Genomic DNA, 20,158 nt, shown 5'->3' on the forward strand with positions numbered 1-20,158 from the left:
CCGCCAGGAGGGGACCGGGCCGGGCCCCTCTCCCGGCCTCGCGGCGTAGCCCGGCGCCGGGGGTACCGCCGCAGCCCGCCCGCCCTCGACGCGGGGCGGGAGCGCCGACTGCAGTGCCCGCCGCCCCCCGGGGGGGGGCGGCCGCGCCCCGCCCGCAGTCCCCGGGCGCCGTCGCCGCTGCGGGGCCCCGGGAGCGCCCCCGGCGGCCACACCCCGCGGCGGGCCGGGGCCGGCGGAGGGGCGGAGGGAGGGGGCCGGCGCGGGGTGTCTCCGAGCCAGTTCTCGCGGTGCTGGCCAGGCTCTGCCTCCTTCCCCTCCCCGGCGAGCGGTGACTGTGCACGGCGGAGCGGGGAGCGCCGAGCCGGGCGCGGGGGGAGCCCGCGCCGCCCCGCCGAGCCCGGAGGGAGGCCGCCCAGCCGCGCGTCCCGGCCCGTCCCGGTCGCCTGCCCCATGCCCCAGCGGCGCTGAGCCTCCGCAGCCCGAACATGGCCACCACGGCAACGTGCACCCGCTTCACCGACGAGTACCAGCTCTACGAGGAGCTTGGCAAGTACGGAGCCCGCCGCGCGCCCCGCCGCCCGCCCGCCCGTCCGTCCGCCCGCCCGCCGCGGCAGCTGCCGGCGCGGCCCGGAGCCGCTTTTCGGCTCTTCGCGAGGAGCCGGAGGAGGGGAGATTAGTCGCCGTAATCCTCCTCTCCGAGCCCTGCTCCCCTAGCAGAACCGCTGCCGGTCCCCGCCGCCTGCCTCGGGCTGCGCGCTCCTGTTGCACCCCGGCACTTCCTCTCTTCCCCCCTTGCCCTCCCCGGCCCGGTGCTGCTCCCCGCCGCACGCTGCCGCTCCCTCCGGGCGTTCTGCGCCGGGACGCGACGCCGTCCCCGCCGTTCAGCGATGCTTTCGTCCCCACTTCCTTGTCCCTGAGAAAGGACCAGGTGCTGCTGCACGGCGCTTCGCCCTTCCTCCTCCCTCCGCACTTGTCTCCGCATTGGCAGACCTGCTGCTGCACCCTAGCACAGGGCTTTGCGGGGGACCTGGAGGGGCAGGGAGGCAGCGCGGGGGCAGCCGGGGCGGGATCGCGGAGACGTTGCTTCCCGGTGCCGCTGCTCCCCGCTCCCTCCCTTCCTGCACCAGCTGCCCGGCTCTGCTGCGGCTCTCCCTGTCCCCGTCCCTCCCCGCGCCGCTGCGGCTGTGTGTCACCGAGCCCGGGCCCCGCGCTCCCACTGCTGCGCGCTGCTTTGTCGGTAGAGGTTGAGGAAGGGGAAGCAGGGACAGGACTGCAGTGTCAGGAGGATCCGAGCCATGTCAGCCCGGCTGTAGGGCTGCGTGGGGCCGCTGCGCAGCTCCTGATCCCATTTCTTATAGCTACATATGTCCATTTGTCCGTGAACGTGGGGTTATATTCCTGTTCTAAAAGAACTTGGAATTATCTCCCCGCTTTCTCTTATTTGTCCTTTTCTCCTTTCCAAACCTTTCTTGTTAAGCCAGTTGTTATTCTTTTCACACCCTGTTTTTTTTTTTTTTTTTTGTTCTTTTTAAAGAAGGGACAGCACTGAGAGCTCATCTGTGTAGTCCTGCAGACTTTGAGTCCCTGTCTTTTCACCTTGGTCTCTGTTGTATTATCTCTTTTTTCCTCACAGAAATCCTTCTTCCCTCTCTCTCAGACCTCTTCTCCGAGTGGCTCTTTGGAGTAGTTGTAATAATATCAATAGTTCCAGCTTGAGAAAATGTACGAAGCCTCGTAGCTTCCTACTCACTCCATTCATAGGTACATGCTTATCCCCTTTTCAGGTGGGTAGACAGATGGAAGGGAGCCAGTACCTCCTGCCAGGTGGTGCAGGGATTTGTGACCGAGCACTCGAATGTGGGCAGAGTGCGTCCCAGTTGTCTGATGTAGCTGCTGGGGCCACTGTCTTTGGGAGATGGGCTCACGGCTGCTGTTTGCCACATCATTCCGGGCTGCTTGTCTTCCACTCATCAGTCCCCGCGTGCTCTGTCCCTGTGCCTGTGTGCTCTCCCTCCCCAGTGTTGCTGTTCTGTCTGTGAGGGGGCTTGAGGCATCTTCAGGCGGGCGCTTGAGTGCCGTATGTACCAGGTTTGATTTGCTCAGCAGGCAGCATGCACTGTCCATTGGATTCCCATGTGTTGTTTCCCTCCTCTGTGTCTAATGTACCGTCCTCAATCTAGTCCACTCTGGGGATAGAAGTTGCTGCTGTCACGTTCCTATTTTCTGTTTCATAGCGCCTGCCCTCTTCGTTTCTTTTCCAGGGGAGCCTTCTCCGTGGTCCGCAGATGTGTCAAGAAAAGTTCATCACAGGAATATGCTGCAAAAATCATCAACACCAAAAAGTTGTCAGCCAGAGGTTAGTGCCTCAGCTCTACTCCTGGTCCTTTCATGAATAGAAAATATTTCATCGCCGTTGAAACAGATCTGGAGTTGTTTTGTCTGGGTCACGATGTGTCTGTTACAAAGTAATTGAGTTATGTGGCAAAGAGGAGATTAAAAGGAGGTTATCATGGGATGATTGAACATCTTTTGTATCTGGAAATGGATACTTTGTGATGTTGTTTTTTTTCTTTGGAGGATCTTTCTCATGTGAGCCGAACAAGGGGTGGGTTTATAGAGAATTTACCTTTGTCCGTGCGCTCTGATCACTCCCGGCAAAGGGAATTGTTGCAGACTGATTCTGCTGAATGCTGTTCTACCTGGGAGATCTGTCTTACCAGAACAGATGTGGGATTGGTTGTTTGTTGGTTTGTTTGAAGGAAGAATGCTATGTACCTTGCTCCTGTTGTATGGCAGTTACATGTAGGGGGTTTGGGCGCTAACAGGTTTGCCTCCTAAGGCAGAAATAGGCTGCGTGGGGCAATCTAATGAACTTGACTTCTTGATGAATTAGAACAAGTGTTGCTTGCGTTCTTCAGCTCCAAAGTTTCCAAAAGCTGAAGCCAGACTGCTGTTTTAAGGAGAAACAACCTTAGCTTTTCTCCTAAGCTGTTGGTTTCCCAATTCCCAGAGGTATGCGTACACACAGAAGGTGGTGTATTTCCTTGTGTAGGGAGTGTGGTCTCCTAACGCCCGGGGAATCCTTTGCAGGGGTTGGGCTTCTTTCCATGATCCCTAAAAAAGAGGAGAAAAAGGATATCCATTCTCTGTTGCACCAAAATATGAACTGTGATGATAAGAGCATAAGATGGCTTGAAGAGTGGCAAAGAAATTTAATTAACTGTAGTCACACAGAGAAGTAGTATCGGAAGCAGAGAGTGCCAGGGTGAGAAGGCTGATTGCCCCAAACCCATGCCTTGTGGAGGTACACATGATGATTTGTTGTTTCAGTACCCAGCCTGAGTGAAGTCATGCTGGGAACCAGCTGGTGTGGCTGTGTGTTGTTTGGGTGGTGGCAGCAGATCCTGAGTGACTTGGTGTGCCCTCCATGGTCACATGACATAGGCCACTGGTGAAGGTGAAACATCCAATCTCTTAAGCTCAGTATGGGAAAGGTTTGGAAGATGTCTCTGCTTTGCTGATGGCCACGAATGCTGTGCTTTCTTTGCCATATTCCCTGACACCCTGTAGTGAGGACGACAAGTTCCGGAGAGTCATCTTCTCAGTGAGTGGCCACAAACCACCTCAGGGAAGGGAGGAGTTGAGCTTGAAGCTTGAGAAGGCTTGAGAAACTGATTACAAAGGAAAAGTTGTTTCTGTGCAGAGGAGACGATATTGAAATTAATGCTGGAGATAGGAGAATGGCAAAAAAACTGCAGGGTAATAGCACTGAAACAAAATTCATACACATAACAGCACAAGCCCAGAAGTAGCAGATCTGATGGAGTCATTTTTTTAAGTGTTTAGGCACCTAATGAGTTACGGAGGGAGCAATATATAGATCCTAATTGTTTTTTGTGTTATGGTGATGACAGTTTTATGATCCAGCAAGTAGGAGATGTGTGGGTGAGTACAGCCACATTTTGAATTAGCTTCTACTTTTTGTACCTTCCTGTCAGTGAAATAGATTGAGGATACTAACCTGGTCCTCAGCTAACTGACTTGCAGCAGCTGGCAATGGTTTCCTTAGGAAGGTATTGGTTAGAGCACAGTTGTGGGAAGAGCCAAGAAATGAAATGAGTTTCTGCTAATGTAGAAGAATGTCAGAAACAAGAAGCGACTGATCTTGTTTCCTTGAAGTCTTGCTGAGAGCTAAAGAACCTGTGTTCGCCATGAAAAGTGGATGGTAAGTTCAGCTGAATATATGGGTTCCTCAGTTACACAGCTGTGTTTGCTGATAGCTCAAGAGGTTAACACGAGAAGGAACTAAATGCTTTGATAGGAACTTAGTGAGTTCACCTTGGAATAGGGCTTAAAGCACTGAAGGAAAACGCGTGCCGTTTGGACATTGCAGCTGTAAATCAGTGATCAGAGAGATTCGATTCAGCAGCCTGAAAATGAAAGTCTTGGGGAAAGGCATTTTATAGAGCTGTCTGCACAGGAGGAGAATTACGGCGTTAATTCTGCAGTGCCCTGGCTATATGTTGCCTGATGCTTCCTTTCCCAGAGCTGGCACTTCTCCCTGGGGAGGCCACATCTCTGCCTGGCAGGATGCACACCCAGGGCTCTGCGGCGCACCCGGCTGCCTGCCTGCTTGCCTGCTGGTGGGCCCACCACCCTCCAGACCTGTGTCCTGCACCAGGGTCACAGCAACAGAATGTCCCCTGGGCGGGGATGTGCTGCCCCTCTCCAACTTAAACATGGCTAAATCTGATGTTTTGTACTTTCTCCAGCAGAATTTGAACTACCTGACATAGTCAGTGTTGCTTCCAGAGGCAGCACCGTGCTGCTGGTGAGGAGTACAGCCCATTGAGGCTGCATGGAAGTTTTGCTTTTCCAGTGCTTCCCTCGGTTATGTCCAGGGAAGTGGTAACAAGGCTCCTTTTGCTGTACTTTGTGTTACCTTTGATTTTCAAGAGTCTTCGTGAAGGAATAATAGATAGCTGACTGGAAAGTGCTCGGTAGTTTGATGCAGGTAGGTGGGAAGGAGGAAGAGGAACACTGAAGGGTAAACGGTTTGTGTTTAAGGGGTTCCCCATTACTTGGCTTGTTTGTAAAACTATTCTCTCAAAGAGGTGGAGAGATGTGGTGCTGGTATGGGGCTTCTCTGAAGGCAAGGAGGGTGAATGGTGCTGCTCTCTGCAAAGAGAACAACTCCAGTCTTGTAAGCTTCGTCTTCTGTAAAATACAAAATCTGATGTTGAGAGTCCCTTGTTTCTTTTTGGTCTGTGGTTTTCAGATGTCTGTTCTCTCTTTTATTAAATCATGTTAATCAGAGCTGGTCTAGATTAAAATTCATACTTGGGCTGTAATGAAGTATTTGTTATTATTCATATTGTGTTGATGCTTAAGACTGTCTGGTGAGGAGTATGCCAAGAACTTTAACGTTAAATAGGGGCCAAATGTCTGTGGAAAAGGAGAGGAAGCAGACTTTACCTTAGTCAGCATTCAGCTGGTGTATATAAGAGCAGTGGTTATTGCACATGGGGAAATACAATGCCTCAGACATCCGAAATTCCTATGGGATTGAACGCCCAGGCTCTTATGAGAGCGATGGGCAGATGGAAGTAATAGCTGTGATTTTTTTTTTGATTTTTTTTTTTGGAAGCTATCTTGTGGGTGTCACCAGAGTACTTGCTTCAGTGTAAAAATTCCTAGCAAGTAAAGTGCGGATCCTGGGCAGCAATTCAGATTGCTTGCAGTGGTCAAAATGATCGAGAGAGAAGCAGAGGCTGTAGTGGCAGCAGGGAAATGTCCAGGTTCTGACCGACCGGTGTTGGTGTCTTCAGTAAGAGTGAGCTTCCTGGGGCTGGCAGTGGGGAAGCCCAGTTGTCACTTGTTTTCAGAGTATGCATCCAGAACGTGTTTAAAGATAATAGTCCTATACTGGAAGGAAGTAGGCAGAGCTCTATCCTGCAATAAGTCTTAGCATGTTGTTTATATCAAACCATATGTAATGATCTTACCAGCACGTGCAGAGGGACAGCATTATTGGCCCCTTTTTTGTTGTATGTAGGGATCCTCTATGTGTATTACCTCAATTGTTAATATTTCTTTGCTGCTGAAAATCTGTATCTTTCAACTCCTGCAAGTGACAGCTTTTGAAATACAAATGCAGAGCAGCTATTTGGAAAGTAAGACCTCTTTGCTGCTTTCTCCTTGCTGTGCTTTTGCTCTCGCCAGTGGAATACAGAGGTGGAATTTCTTCCCTGTTTTCCATCTTTCCAAATTTGTAAATTAGAAGAAAATTTGCAGCCTACCCAGTTATTTTTGTTGTTGTTCCTGCATGAGATTATGTGGATTGTGGGAGGAGCAGGGAATTACTTGTGTGTATCAAATCTCACCCGGAAAAAGCACTCTTGATGGTTCTAATTCAGTTTTTTGTTTGTTTTTAAGCAGCTCTCTTGTCCTGGGCTTTCAGTTCCAGAGTGGTTGTTGACTTCGGCTTTCTGGAGATGTCAATAGTAGTTCTCCTGGCTGCTCAAACATTGAGCTTGCATGCTACAAAGGAAGTTTAGCAGCATCACTCACCACCTTCTGCTTTGATACACTTTGCAACTGCTCTCAGCCTGCTCTCGGGTCAGGGCTCTGGGGCTGCCCTCCAGCCCCAAGGAATCCAGTGCAGCAGTTCTTGGCTGTGTGCACAGAGCTGCACTGCAGCCCGCTACAAGTGTGTGTGGCTGCACAGGAAGCCTGGTGTGCTAGTCACAGATGGCCGAGGCACAGATCTGAGCTCATGTGGGAATGTCCTGAGATAGGTGTTCTCTGCCTGCTTGTTTTGATGGGCAGGGGGCAAATGTCCTTTCTTGCAAAGGACAGCAGATCAAGCTGTGGCTGCCCAGCCATGCTTGCTGAGCAGCCAAATCAGGTCTGGTCACTTGGAGTGGGAGAGGAGCTGTCCTTCTACCACAGGTCTTTAAGCACTCAAGAAGTGCTGTGTTGAGTCTCATGCTTCTCCTCCCCTCTCCTGTCTGTGAGCAGACTGAGGGATGCTTTGCCTGGGGAGCACGGAAATGAGCTGCAGTGATGGGAGCAGGGTGGGATCTGCATGCTGGGATCATAAGCTGCAGCCCAAGTTCCAGTGCTGCTGGGAGGGGGCTCAGCCAGTGCGTGTCACTGGAGGGTATGTCCCTTGGAGAGGTGCTCGGAGAAGGAGGGATGTGTGTGAGGAGAGACCTTTGCTTGGGGGGAGGTGGGGGCTGGAAGTGGGACAGGGAGTGGGAGAATCTAGGGGACCAGCCTGGCTTCTCACCTGCTTTGGTGTGATGGGGCACGTGGGATGGTATCAGCAAGGGAAGTGGTGGGCTGGGAGGTGGAAAGAGTGGGAGCACAGCTCATCCTGCAGCCACGAGCTGGCTTCTTCCCACTGTGGATTTCAGTGATGGCCGGGGTTACCCCAGGTTGCCTCTCAGTTTACACTGTATATTTTATAAAGGATCTGGAACAGAGCAGACAGGATTTCAGCTCGTGTCTGCCTTTTCTGTGGTCACATTGAGTATTAAATTTCCGGCATTAACAATGAAGGGGGGGCAGTGGGCACCCAGATTGGGCCGGAGCTCACAGAGCCACAGCGTGAGCGTGGGGAAAGGGGCTTGGCAAGAGTCGGGTTTCTCATTCACACGGTGTAACCTGGATTTGTGTGGGGCAGAGTAGTGATTAGAATAATTCCTGTGTACGTCCAGAAGCCCTCAGTTCTAGAGCATTTGCCCTGATCAGCAAATGGTGGAAATATTTCCAGGTGTCCCTCAAGTGAAGGGTGGGATGCTAAAGTCCCTGGCAATGTTTGGGGCAGGCAGAGCTGCCAGAATTCCTTGTAAGAAGGGCCCAGTGCAAGAGCTGGTGGTGGCTGTTGTTGCTCCTTCTGGAGCATAGTGTGGAAACTTCACAGTCTTAAAACTGAGTCTTTCTCTGGATGGTACTAAAGACATCACCACCAGAGAGGACCCATCCATGGATCATGAAGAAATTTCTGGAGATTGTATATATTCTTTCTTCTTCCAGCCTCCATGACATGTTGGGTTATTAACACGACTGTTTTCAAGAGAGGTCAGTGGCAACTTTGTCCCCTTCCACTCCCCTGAGCAATTTTATTTTTTCTGATCCCATAAACCGGGTGATTTTTAAGAGGAGAGCACGCTAATGTAAAATGAAATCTCTCTCCACTTTGCCATCTTTGAGCACCATCTGTCTGCCACGTGACCCTTAAAACCAAGGTGTCTTTCCCCTTTTGTTAATTCCTGCCTGTCACCTGTTCTAGTATTTCAGGTATGGTGGCTTTTTCCCTGTTGTTTTTTTTTTTGTTGTTCCCTCCTTTCCTCCGGGGCCCTGTGAGCTGGGCTGATTGCAGGTTCCTTTTTTACTTTCGTAGATTGACTATCTACTTAAATATCGCTGCGTACTGCTCTTGTGGCTGCTCAAGCATTCTGGTGTGGCTGTATGATTTCTGGAGAGCAGTGGCAGAACACTTCTGAAGAAAGGGACTGGCAGCATGTTGGAAATGAACATTTTCAGCACTGAGAGTTGCTGAAGAACAATGGAGCATAGATGGAACCTTCTGGGGAAACTCAGTCTTTAGTTGTAAGATTTTGTTTCCTCGTAGCTTTTTCTATCTGTTCTCCCCAGTTCATTTTTTCTTTATGTTTTCATTTTTGAGCTTATTTTGAATGTTCAGTTTTCTGACATGTCAATTAAAAGTAATTTTAGACATCTGTAATGCTTTTACCGCAAATGTAAGTTTAGTGGTACTGCTTTATCCTCCTTCCCTCCCAGCTGGCACTGCAGAATCCTTGTTGCTCTCACCTTTCAGGTGAGCAGATGAGGGAAGCTTGTGGTTGTGCAAGTGGTGAATTCCTGACAACCCTGAGAATAGTTGAGGGATGTCAGGAGAGCCGGTTAATGTCTGTTGCCTGTCAGGAAAGGAGGAGATAACCATGGCTCTGCTCTGTGTGTCGGAGCCTGATTTGCCAGGTTCTGGCAGAGGCAAAGAGGAGAATTCCCCATCTCTGAGATGAGTGAATATGATGACCTTTCAGAGAATGCATGTATGCATATAGACTCATATAAGCGCTGTACTCTCAGCACTTTTGTGTTATGTTCTTGAGGGCGTGAGTTACACATCTCTCGGCAGCAGTGAGCTGCTGTTCTGGTGCTTCCATCCAGTTTTCCTGTCCTGAGCTCGCCATGCTCTGGGCTCTCCTGTTGTTCCCGTGGCCGGGGTTTCCTCAGCAGTGACACTGGGATAAGGCTGGGCTTCTGTCCTGCTGCTAAGAAAGGTGCTAGCCAACCTTTCCTCTGTGCTGGAAGCCAGAGCTGGTTAGCTGTTAAACACAAGCTCCTTTTCCCTGGGGTACCCAAGGTACCATCTCCTGACGCACTGTTAATGTGCTTCTGTCAGAGTCCCAGAAGCTGCTGAGCGCAGTGCTGGAGAAGAGAGCAGCCACTGTGGGAATGAAGACCAAGTTAATGTAAAAGAAAAACACAGGCAATGCCAACACCTCTCTGGGGAAGGAAGGTGCCCGCAGAGATGAGGCTGGGAGCAGGCACGGCTCTGGCAGGCCAGCGGGACCATACAGGTTGGCGGTGGGACCTGGGAGCTGCCGTGCCTGCTGGGCAGTGCTGCTGCCTTATCTCTGTGGGCTGTTGCCATGATGACTGTGGCAAACAGGGACTGAAAAATTTACCAGATGCGTGTGAGCCAAAGAATTAAACTTTCTCATAGGCGGGAAGGGAGGGAGGAGGGCGGGTGATGATGTATTAACGAAGGACAGCATCCTAGTGAGAAATACCAGGCTCACTATCCGTTAGCCACCGGAATGGTGGGGGGGTGAGGAGGGACATTCCTCCTGCTGTCTGTGCCCAGGAGTGTTCAGACCCAGCAATGGGTACTGCTGGAGAGGGGGGTGAACGCGTCCTGTTTTTCCTGGTAGGATTTGCATTAGTTGGGTAGCTGAGAAGTAAGAAGTGGGAAGAGTGTCCATTTCTTATATCAGTCTCTTCTTTTGTTCCTTATACCCACAAATAACTCTTGCCTGCCTTGTTCTTGGAGCTTTTCCATGTTGGTGTTAGTGCAAATCCCTGAGTTTTGTTGTTGCCTGCAGGTTTCAGGCTATTGAATGTGAACCCATCCAGCCTGCATGGGTGGTATTGGTAGTGCAAGGCTGCTGCCATTGAAAGTGTCTGATGCAAAATTGTGTCAGCACCATTAGTGCTCGTGCTGGTCTTGACCCTGTGTGCTGCTGTTGTCTGTGCTGGTTGGCTGCTATGTGGACTGACCCAGAGTACGTTAGGGGCTGGCTGGGGAGCAAGGAGCTGATGATGGGAGTGTCTGTTCTCAGTGCCCACATCTCAGTGCACCATCGCTCAGAAGGTGGTGTCACGTGGCATTGCTATGAGCTTACAGGGTGCCATTCTGCAGTTTGCTTTGGGAGAGACAAACCTCATCTTGCCCAGCAAAACTCTGTCCAACAGTACACACGTTAGCTTAAAATGTTTGCCTAAAGACTTAGCAAGATAGAATTATGGTAATTAAAACTAGTCTCTCTCTAGAAGGGCTTCTTCAACTTACCTAAAAACGTTTATTTATGAAATGAGAAATTAATATATATGGAAATCAGTTGTGTATGTCTTTCCCACCAGCCCAACTGCCAGTGAACTTTTCAGTTCTCGTGAGTAAGGGCTGCAAATGAGAACAAGGATATTAAGGCACCTAAGCCAGGTTCTGAAGTTTGTAGAAAGGATTCTTTTCCCTCCCCTCACTTTCAGCTCGCTTGTAGGCAATTAACTGGGGTAGGCTGCAGCTTGTCTGCTGGGGTAGCAGTATCTGGAGGTGCTTTATCTTCTGCTCTGCAGTGTCACTTGCAGTCAGCCAGTTGATGTGGACTAGCAAGGAGGGGTTTTTCTCAATGCCAGGGAAGAAGTGAGAAAAGTGGTATGACGCTGCAGCCCAAAATCTGAGGTGAAAAAGGGGGATAAGAGCTAGCAATCCTTAAAGGCACCTTTCTTTCCTTTCCTTGAGCATCAAGTAGTGCAGCAGGCAAGTTTTACCATGAGTTCTCTTCAAGGAGGTTATTTTCTGAAGCTGTTGCTTTGCTCCAGATGTGCCTTAAGTCCCAGAGGGGCTTACAGTTGGGCTCGCTGCTGGGTGAGGGTCTCCTTAACTGTGCAGCAGAATGTAGCTGGTGTGTGAAGCTCCTGCTTCTCCAGGATGTGTGTGTTGAGCCTGCAGGTGTGCTTACTGCTAGAAGCCTACTTTCAGGGGCCTGCCTTGAGATTTGACTTGAGAGGGGGATAGTCCAGTGCTTTCTCTGGGCCACACTCATTAGATGCACATTTCAAATAACATGAGTGCCCTGGAAGCTTTTGCAGGGAAAACAGCTCGTTAAATCTCTTCTTGTATTGGTCTCCAGTGCTTGCCAAATACACTTAGCATTTCTACTGTAGTGGAGCAGCTGTCATTCTGAAAATGTGTATCTTGTTTTTTCCACTCCCCTTGTATCAGAGCATATAACATTTCACGGGTGATGGGCCAAGAAATCACCCATGTTGGCTGAAGAAAAAAATAGATGTGGAAGAAGGAAGTTGTGTTCATTGCTGCCCGTAGCTCATCTGTGCGGTGCCCAGAGAGGTGGTATGGTGTTAAGTTTAGTTTTGCCTGCCTCGGGCCTCTCCATGTAAGCTTTGGATATCAAATGTCCTCTGTTGAGATTGTGTCGGAGAGATTAGAAGTGTTAAAGTTGCGCAGCTTTGGTTTATAAGCAGTGCCAATGCAGGGACAAAGCTGGTGCATGATGGATGTGCTTCTTTAGTGCAAGTCAAAGCAGTGATTCATAGATCTCGTGTTACTTTAAATATTCCTGATTTTTGGACTGCAGGCTTGAGAAGTGGCTTCCAGCTCTGCCCATTTTGGTCTGATTTGAATGTCATCTGGGCTAGAATCTGCCAGCTCTGCAGATTAGGATATTGTGTTGTGCCTACTGCTTGTTAGGAAGTCGTCCGGCTGAAAATTTTCGGTGTTGCCTGATCAGTGCTGAGCAATGATCCACTGTCATCTCTGTGTGTGTCTGAATTAGCCCTGCACTTAGCGTGGATGGTGCAGGGGAGCAAAGTGCTGCTTAGCTTGTCCTCCGTGTGAAAGCACTTCGACAGCAGCAGACAGGGAGCCTCGTGGCGTGCCTCTCTTGTGCAGACAGTGAAGCCCAGCATCAGAGATGTGAAAAAAAGAGGAGCAAGGTGGTTTGCTTTCTTGATAACCATTATCAAATATTGCTGACAAGTGCAGGTGGCTCTGGCTGCTGCTAGCAGTTGCTGCAGCACTGGTTACCCAGCTTTAAGGAAGCGCATTATGCCGTGTTAACTCCTTGTGGCTGTGCACGCTCTGCATCTTCACAGTTCTGAGGCTGAGCTGCAAAAGGCTTCCCTGCCACCACCTCACAAATGGTCAACAAGTTCCTTGGCTCTCATGGGCTTTTCAGCCTGCTCATCTCCCTGATGAAGTATGAACCATTAACTGGAGGTTTTTCTTATGTGAAAAATGGAGAGAACTTCCTTGTGTTGAAAACGCGACTCAGATCTCACCTATCTCACCTGGAGGGGCAGTGGGGAATGAAATGGGAATGGTGAAATCTCCAGCTCCATTGAGCCAGAGGAATTTATACTCTTCCTACCGCATCTCTGGATTCCTGGATCCTGCAGTGCAGTGAATTGGCACTGCTAGGACCTCCCTGCCGCATGCTCGCCTTGCCTGCCCACCGGCTGCTCCATCTGAGCCCACCGGCACCTGATGGGAGTAGTGATGGGGAGAAGGAAGGAGCTCCTGCCCAGGGCTGAGCTCCCTCAGTGGGATTCTTCTGTGCCCAGCTGTGTGCTTCAGGACCCTCTATATGCAGTTGAATTGAGGTGGGCAGGCTGGAGCTCTTCCTGGGGTCAGTCACCATCCGTGTGCCGAAGGGTCTGTCTGTGTGGCCACAGCACTTCGGAGCAGCTCCGTGCCCTCCTGCCTCTCTCACTTCGTGTCCACTTTAAGAGGGTTCATCTGCAATGCAGCTGTTAGCAGGGAAGTTCTGTAAATCAAGAGGGAGTGAGTGCGAGCCAGCCCTCTGCCTGCAGTAGTGGCTGGGTCCTCAGCACAGCCTGGGCAGACTTGCTCACAAAGGCTTCTGCAGGAGGAGGAGGAAGGGGCAGCAGCACGGTGCAGATGGTCACTGCCCCCCCCCCACCCCCTCCTTGCGTGTCTGTGCCTGCACCTGGTGCTCAGCAGCTGGAAAAGCACAATGGGCAGCAGCCTCGGAACTGGAAAATCCTGTCGTGCTTTTCCCTTCCTTGCTTCTCCCTTCCTTGCTTCTCTGTCGTCTCACCAGGTGTTTGCTTAGGGCCGTTCCTGTCAGGATGCCTTCGTTGCACACTCACTTCTTACACAGGATGTCCTGTTACAATTCAAAGCCAGCGATCTTCAACACATGACTCAGAGAGTCGCAGAGGCCTCATCAGCCATGGCTGTGTAGCTATTTAGTGCCTCACTGCCTGGCATCACAGCCCTGCTCACTGGAGGAAGAGTAGGAAGAGCAGGGAAGGGCTGCTTGTGGCCCCGTTGTGACTGGGAGCTCTCGTGGGATTGCTTATGGTTCTTGGCCATACATTTCTGAGGATGTTCTGGTAGAGAAAAGCCCTCTGTTTTCTGCAGCGAGGTAGCTGGGAAGCAGGAAACCCTCACAGGGACCTGCAGGGCTGGAGCTGGGAACAGTACCCATGTCCTTCTGCAAAGGCAGCAGCTGTGGGAGAGCACTCCTGCTTCTGCTGGTGCTGAACAGGCAAGATTACCTCCTTTGCTGCACGTTCAAGTAATCTGGGCAGACTTTGCTATGGAATTCAATCTCAATTTCTCTATTACCACTTTGGAAAGTCATCGGTGATGCAGGAGAAACAGTTGTGTAATTCACCACCTGCTTTTTCTCCTCTGTTTTCCTTCTCTCCTGTTTGTCTGGGCATTCGTTGTCCCTCTTGCAATAACTGAATTGTGCGAACCATGTATAAGCAGTGTTCCCTCCCCTTTTGCCGGGGGACTGGCTGACTTGTTGTAAGAAGTTATTTTTAGGGTTTGCTTCCTGGGATATTCTACCCGTGGCCAGTTATGGTGATGAAAATGTCACTGAGACGTATAAAGGACTCCCAACTCATTGCTAGCATGCCTGATCTCTCTGTTATAATGGTGCTCATGGGAGACGAGAGTCCCTTCCCACTGCATCACCTGTGATTAGGGAGACAGTCACAATGACTCTGCAGCGCGACTCCCTGTGAAAAGAACACCGAGCTTCCACCCTAAGTGTTGTGCTGAAACTGAATTGGCGCAGGAGAGGGGAAAAAAAGAGAGAAAGGGGGGAAAAATAAAAGGAGATAGGAAATAAAGGCTTATCTTGGGTGCACTGGAGTTTTTCTGCCTTATCCTTCTTTCTACATGGGGATGTCAATGCTGCAGAGCTGTTTGTCACTACACAGAGCTGTCCCTAACAGGCCATTTGCTCCTTGTACTGGATGTATTGGATTGCACTGAGTTGCTGCCAAAAGCCTAGGCAGACCAGAGCAGGAGGTTTGTGCTTTTTCTTTTTACACGCCTCTGCTGCCTCCCACCCCAGATCTGCTGCCTGAGCACCTGAGAACAGTTGATCTTTATGGCAGCTATCTCCAGCTCGCACAGCATGAGTGCAGTACAGGAACATTGCAGAGCTGAACGAGGCCACGGGCTGTCAGTGCATGTTCTCTGGTGCCAGTATTGGTTTAAGGAGCGCCTGCCTCTTTTTCTTGGGCTGTTGTTCCCTTCTCGCTATCACAGCTGGCCCCATTCCTTTTCTTTCCTTTTCTTCACATCAGGGAATGAAACTCAGAAGAGCCCTTCTAAAGGGAGTTACTGAGGTTTTGGGGTTGAAAAAGCACTGGGTTTCCAGACAGGTTTCAGGGGAAGAGATTGCCTGTGTGTGGCTCCTGAGGCTGGAGTCACTGCTTAGAAGAGTGCATGCATGCGCTGTGTCAGAGCTGCGCTGTGTGGATGGGATCTGGGGATGGGATCTGCGTCACCCTCCTGGCAGAGGCTGTGAGGAGCAGAGCCTGGAGCAGCTTTGGATAGAGGCAGCAGGGAGCTGTAGCTTGGTTTTCAGGCCTAGTGCCATTGGAGCACAGTAAAGGACAGTGGCCTCGCCTTGGCAGTGGTGCCGTATTGGGGCCACGCGGGGCACTGCCAGCTGCAGCGAGGGGCAAGGGGCTGTGGGAGGGCTGGGGGACAGTGCCCCTAGCTAGATCGTGTCCTCAGGGCTAGCAGTGCTTACAGAGCACTCTCTGTGTGTTTTTTTTAAGTGTTCCTTATATTCAAACTTGCTTTACTGAATGCTAACTTTTTCTGCTACAGTCATTTTGCTAGTCTGTTTCTTGGCAATAGCTTAACGTACTTGTGCATGGTACAGACAGGATCAAGTTTTTAGACTCTTCCAGGGCCACGGGCAGCTGCAGTGTCTTTTTGTTTCCCTCTTCTCCATGCTCTTGACTGTTGAGTGGACTTGTGGTGACATGTGGTGCGTGTTGCCCTTCTGTATAGAAGTGTTTTGGTGGTTCTGCTATATGTGATGTTGGATGGGACACATCTGCATTTCAAGTCCTCTCTCTGTGTGGTTTCTTGGTAGCTCTGTACTTACAGCTTTCTCTGCTTAGTTTAAAGTTATCCCAGTATTGCAAAGGGAACTTGCTCTTAAAATAGATGGCTTGGCCTTTTTTTTTTTCTTCTTAATTATTCTAATCCCCTGAAACTTGGTTTTTCATCTCACTGTCAGAAGAGCCTATTTTGACAGGTATTATGTCTTAGAGAGGAGTCATTCAGCACTTGGGTGTGGAGCCATTCACCTATGCCCCCAAGAAGACATTGTGTTTAGTTGGTTCCTGGAGTGCCTGATACCAGAATCAAGGCAGGGTTTCCAGCATTTCTCCCTCTCTCAACTGGTTGGAATAGCTGGAAAAGTGGTGAATACTGACATGTGTGGACACAGGTCCTACCACCACATCTCGTGCAGTGAAGAAAGGCTTTCTGCTTAATTCCAGTGTTAGGAACGCATAGAGATTCTGTGCTTTCATTTCTTTCCCTAGCTTCATTATTTGGGTTCAAACCACATTTCCTTGACTTATTCAAGAGAAATCCCCCTGTTTGATGACCAGTGATATGTATAGCATTTTATTTGAGACGCTGTGATGTCACATTGTGATGGAAGACTGGGGGCTGGATGCTGTAGCTTTCCAGTCTTGGACAGCCCTGACAGTGACTTCTGAACGTTCATGTGTCAAGGTTGTATGAGAAGGAGCTTGCATAACTCCTCCTGCCTGGAATCCCTATGGATTCAGTTCTTGCCTTGTTAAAGGTGGAGGTGGAATGCATGGGTGGGGTTTTTCCAAGTTTTTGTTAGGGATTTGCTCACTTTTGGAAAGGAATGGATATTTAGTCCTGCTCTCTAGGGGACTGATTTCCACTTCTGCCTCCACTGTCCTCCCAGTAGGCTGTTCACTATGTTTTGCTCCTCTGTACCACAAGACTGCTATGTGTACCCTGAGACCACTACGAAAGCAGTGTTTTTTTTTTTGTTGTTTTGTTTTTGTTTGTTTTTACTTTAGCCACATACCCTCAGTCTTGCTATGCTGTTTCCCTCACCATCTACCTAACAAATCAATAGCCTTTATTCTTTCATTGAGCAATTTGGCATCTGATGTCCTCTGCCTTCCCAGTCCCACTATTGGGCAGGCAAGTGTTTTACACTTGGACAAACCAGGAGATGTAAATTTTAAGGTGCTTACCAGTGCACTTGGACTCTTTTCCTAACTTGTTAAAAATTATTGCCAGGTCTTATTCTTTGCTGTAATGGCAACGTGGAAAGCATAGGTAGAAAAAGGACTGTGGGCATTTTGGAGGAAACAATGTGAGCTAAAACATATGGTATTAACCAGAGTCCTCTAGTTCAATGGGCATGTTAATAATGTTTTTGCATATTCCCTGTACCGATTTTCCCTTTGATTTGCTTATTGCTTATGAAGTACTGTGCTGAAATACACAGTGTTTGCCATGCTGTGTCTGTGAGCTTGGACTCGCTACTGTTCTGTTATTTTTCCAAGTGATAAGAGGGAGTTTGAAGACTAGAGGTAAGTGCAATTTGTACAGAAGGCTTTTTTTATAGGTGACAGTGAACAGGATGCTTTTGTTAAGACTAATCATAACAAGTGAAAGGAATCACCTGGATAGAAAACGTTAGTGGTGAGTGTTGGTCACAGCTGCAGGAACTGGGGCGGTAACAGCTGCAGTGAGTTGCTCTTTGGAAGGGGTGAAAATGAGATAGCAAAAATGAGAACTTGGATCTCAAAGATCTAAAGGAGTTGCACTGCCAAGAAATGTATAATTTGTAACTAAAATCAGCAGCTTCACTTGAGAGTGAAAATAAAAGCGATCTTAGGATGAAAATTCAGATAAATTCTAAAATTGGCTTCGTTTAAGGATCTAAGTAATTGGGCCAGTTGTGAAAATTTAGATTATGGGATGCTGTCAGGAAATAGTTCCCTTTCTCTGCTTGCTGTGTCTCTAGCTAAACCGATCAGCATGTTAGTACAATGGCTTCCTACCTCCTGGAGAACTTGGAAATATTGGCCTTAATGTATGGCTTGAAGCCTTTCCAACAGAAACAGCTGTAGATGTACAAGGTACACTGCTGCAAGCCCTCTTGATCATATGATAGTGTCAAGCTAGTATGAAGTCTTCAAGAATGTAACATCCTTTGCCACCCAGGGAGTGGACGGGTTTAAGAAGATTACAGTTAGCTTGTCAGAAGGAATAATTAGAAGTTACGGGACACAGCTGAAGAGCTGTCATTAATTGAATGCTGGTTCTGAGTAGGGAATAAAAAATGGGAGGGAATGTCCAGAAATCTATTCTGTACTTAATAATGTATGTGCCAGGGATACTGCTCCCGTGTGAACCAGCAGGATTCAAGCTGTCTTTAGCGGGCAGTTAGAAAGCATGCTGCAGGGCTGCGGGAAGGAGTATCCGTGTGAGGGGGAGCTGAGGGAAAAGGAAAATCCTAGGGAGGGGTGGAGTGTGATAAAGGTTAATTAAAGTGTGCTGTGGAAACTTGTTAGATGTTCTTGTGTGCCCTTTCCATAATAAGAGACAAATTTGGTTATGCAACAAATTGAAAATTTATCTTTTCAATAATTCATTTCAAACTTGCTGCCTTGAGACACATATCACAGATTGAAAAAAGGGATGAGGAACTTCTGTGTAATTAAAGTCAGCATATGTGAAAAGGAATTCGTTTTAGAAAGTGAAGGCTTACGGTCCTATTTCTTCAGGTTATTTATGTTTGGCACTGGGAGATTAATCCTTTTTCTCCTTTATATGAGGTGACTGGGGCAGTCCTGAAACAAACACAGATTGCTGTCTCCTGTATTTGCAATTGCTCCATCCTCCATTTCAGGGAAGAATACAAGATTTCCCCTGCCTCATGCTTCCCTCCGAAGAGCCTTTCCTAGCACCGCAACAGGAGAGTGGAGGATGAGGGATGGAGGTTGGGCTCCAGCATCGACAGCGATCTCTGCTATGGCTTGATAGGAAAAAAATAAAAATAAAAGAAGGACATTCAGTCAGGAGCCTTTTTTGGTTGGTCTTTTCTGCCATCTGGCTGTCCTAATGTTCCAGCATGTTGTAAGCTGAATTGATTCTCTTCTACCTGAATTAGCAGGTTTCAGCCACTGCTGGTTAGGGAATGCGAGACAAAATGAATTAGTGGTCTGGCAACGAGGAGTATTTAATTTAACAGCTCTGAGAACTGACCGTTGTGGCTTGACTTTCCTCGCTTTTGGAAACTGTGTCCATCTTCACTTTAATGTTAGCTTTTCCTTCGTCTTTAGTTTGAGTGGGTGATTGAACTAGATGATCACTAGAGGTTCCTTCCAGTCTCGACCATTCTGGGATTCTGTGAAAATATAATGCTACTGAGGACTAATGCTGGCATGTAGACCTATGCTAGCACTATTGCACATGAGTTTTTGGCCTCTAAGACTCAAAATTTCAGTGGGACTGTAGGGATTTGGGTTTTGTTGTTGTTGTTTTGTTTTTGTTGTTGTTTTCTTTTTTTCTTTTTTTCCCCTATAGTAAGGGGAGTAGAGAGAAGATGTTAAAGGGAAGGCTTCAAGAACGTAGCATCCTATGATGCTAATTTTAGAAGCTACATAGCACAGATCTCAGTAAGAGAGTTAGAAAGTAAGTTTTGGTTGTTTGTTGTTTTTTTTTTTTCACTTTTGTAATTGGTAGGAAAGCTAATATTTATGCTGTAGAGGAGGACATGAAGCACAGTCCTGTGGGTTGCCGAGATGTGGCAAGTACTTGGAAACAACTTCTTACACTGGAGATCCAAACGTTGTTCCACTTCTCTCTGGGGGTGTTATGCTGGCTGTCTCCAAACAAACAGGGCTTCTGCTCAGGGCTAGAAGTTCAGGTTAAGTATTTGAATTGAAAGCATGAAGAGTGTAATTTCATACCTTCTCTGTGGCAAATGATATTACAAGTTATTAGCCAATTCAGTGCACAAGTCTTAGGAATGTAAATGATGAACATAACTGAAAGCCCCGGCGATTCCACAGTTTTTGTGAAAACATGGGAACAAATCAGACAAGGGCTTCTCCGAGAGTGAGTTTGAAGTGCTGTCCAGGCTGACTGTGCCAGGAAGAAGCATGCCAGCTTCTGCACTCAGTGGCACGGCAGCTTTGTAGAATTGAGAGGCATGTCCAGCCGTCCTTTGACACCTCCAGGAGCACACACCGTGCCAGGCTGTCGGCCGGAGGGAGTTCACACTCCAGAGTCTGGCTGCCTGGGGGAAGGGGAATGTTTGTTTGCTTGCTCCTTGGAGTCGCCTGTGTGCCTCTAATTTAAGGATGTGATTGCATATTGAACGTAACTGTAAAATCCGTGATATGATTGCTGACCCCCTAAAAGCTCTGAAAGTTTGTCTCAAGTGAAAAAGAAGAGGTTTCTGGTTTCCTAGTGCTGTGTTTTAAAACCAAGTGCTTATTTTCAAGGCATGAAGTATACCTCAATTGCAAACTGGGG

The 20,158-nt window shown here is 48.8% G+C and overlaps 1 protein-coding gene across 17 annotated transcripts in view; it reads left to right on the forward strand.

Moving 5' to 3' along the window:
- Positions 1–305: 305 nt before the first annotated feature.
- CAMK2G (calcium/calmodulin dependent protein kinase II gamma) overlaps positions 306–20,158 on the forward strand; it is a 112,056-nt gene continuing 92,203 nt past the window's right edge. For 11 of the 17 annotated variants that reach the window (XM_046943016.1, XM_015288312.4, XM_015288315.4 and 8 more), the window contains exons 1-2: positions 306–550; positions 2,262–2,356. In XM_046943016.1, coding sequence (XP_046798972.1) covers positions 486–550; positions 2,262–2,356 — 160 coding nt within the window. In that variant the 5' untranslated portion in view covers positions 306–485. Of the gene's footprint in view, positions 551–2,261; positions 16,358–17,117; positions 17,203–20,158 lie in introns of those variants that run through there. The other 6 variants (XM_040702715.2, XM_040702720.2, XM_040702719.2 and 3 more) reach the window with 1 other exon arrangement.

The sequence above is a fragment of the Gallus gallus genome, chromosome 6 (genome assembly GCF_016699485.2).
Source record: "Gallus gallus isolate bGalGal1 chromosome 6, bGalGal1.mat.broiler.GRCg7b, whole genome shotgun sequence".
NCBI classification, from domain to species: Eukaryota; Metazoa; Chordata; class Aves; order Galliformes; family Phasianidae; genus Gallus; species Gallus gallus.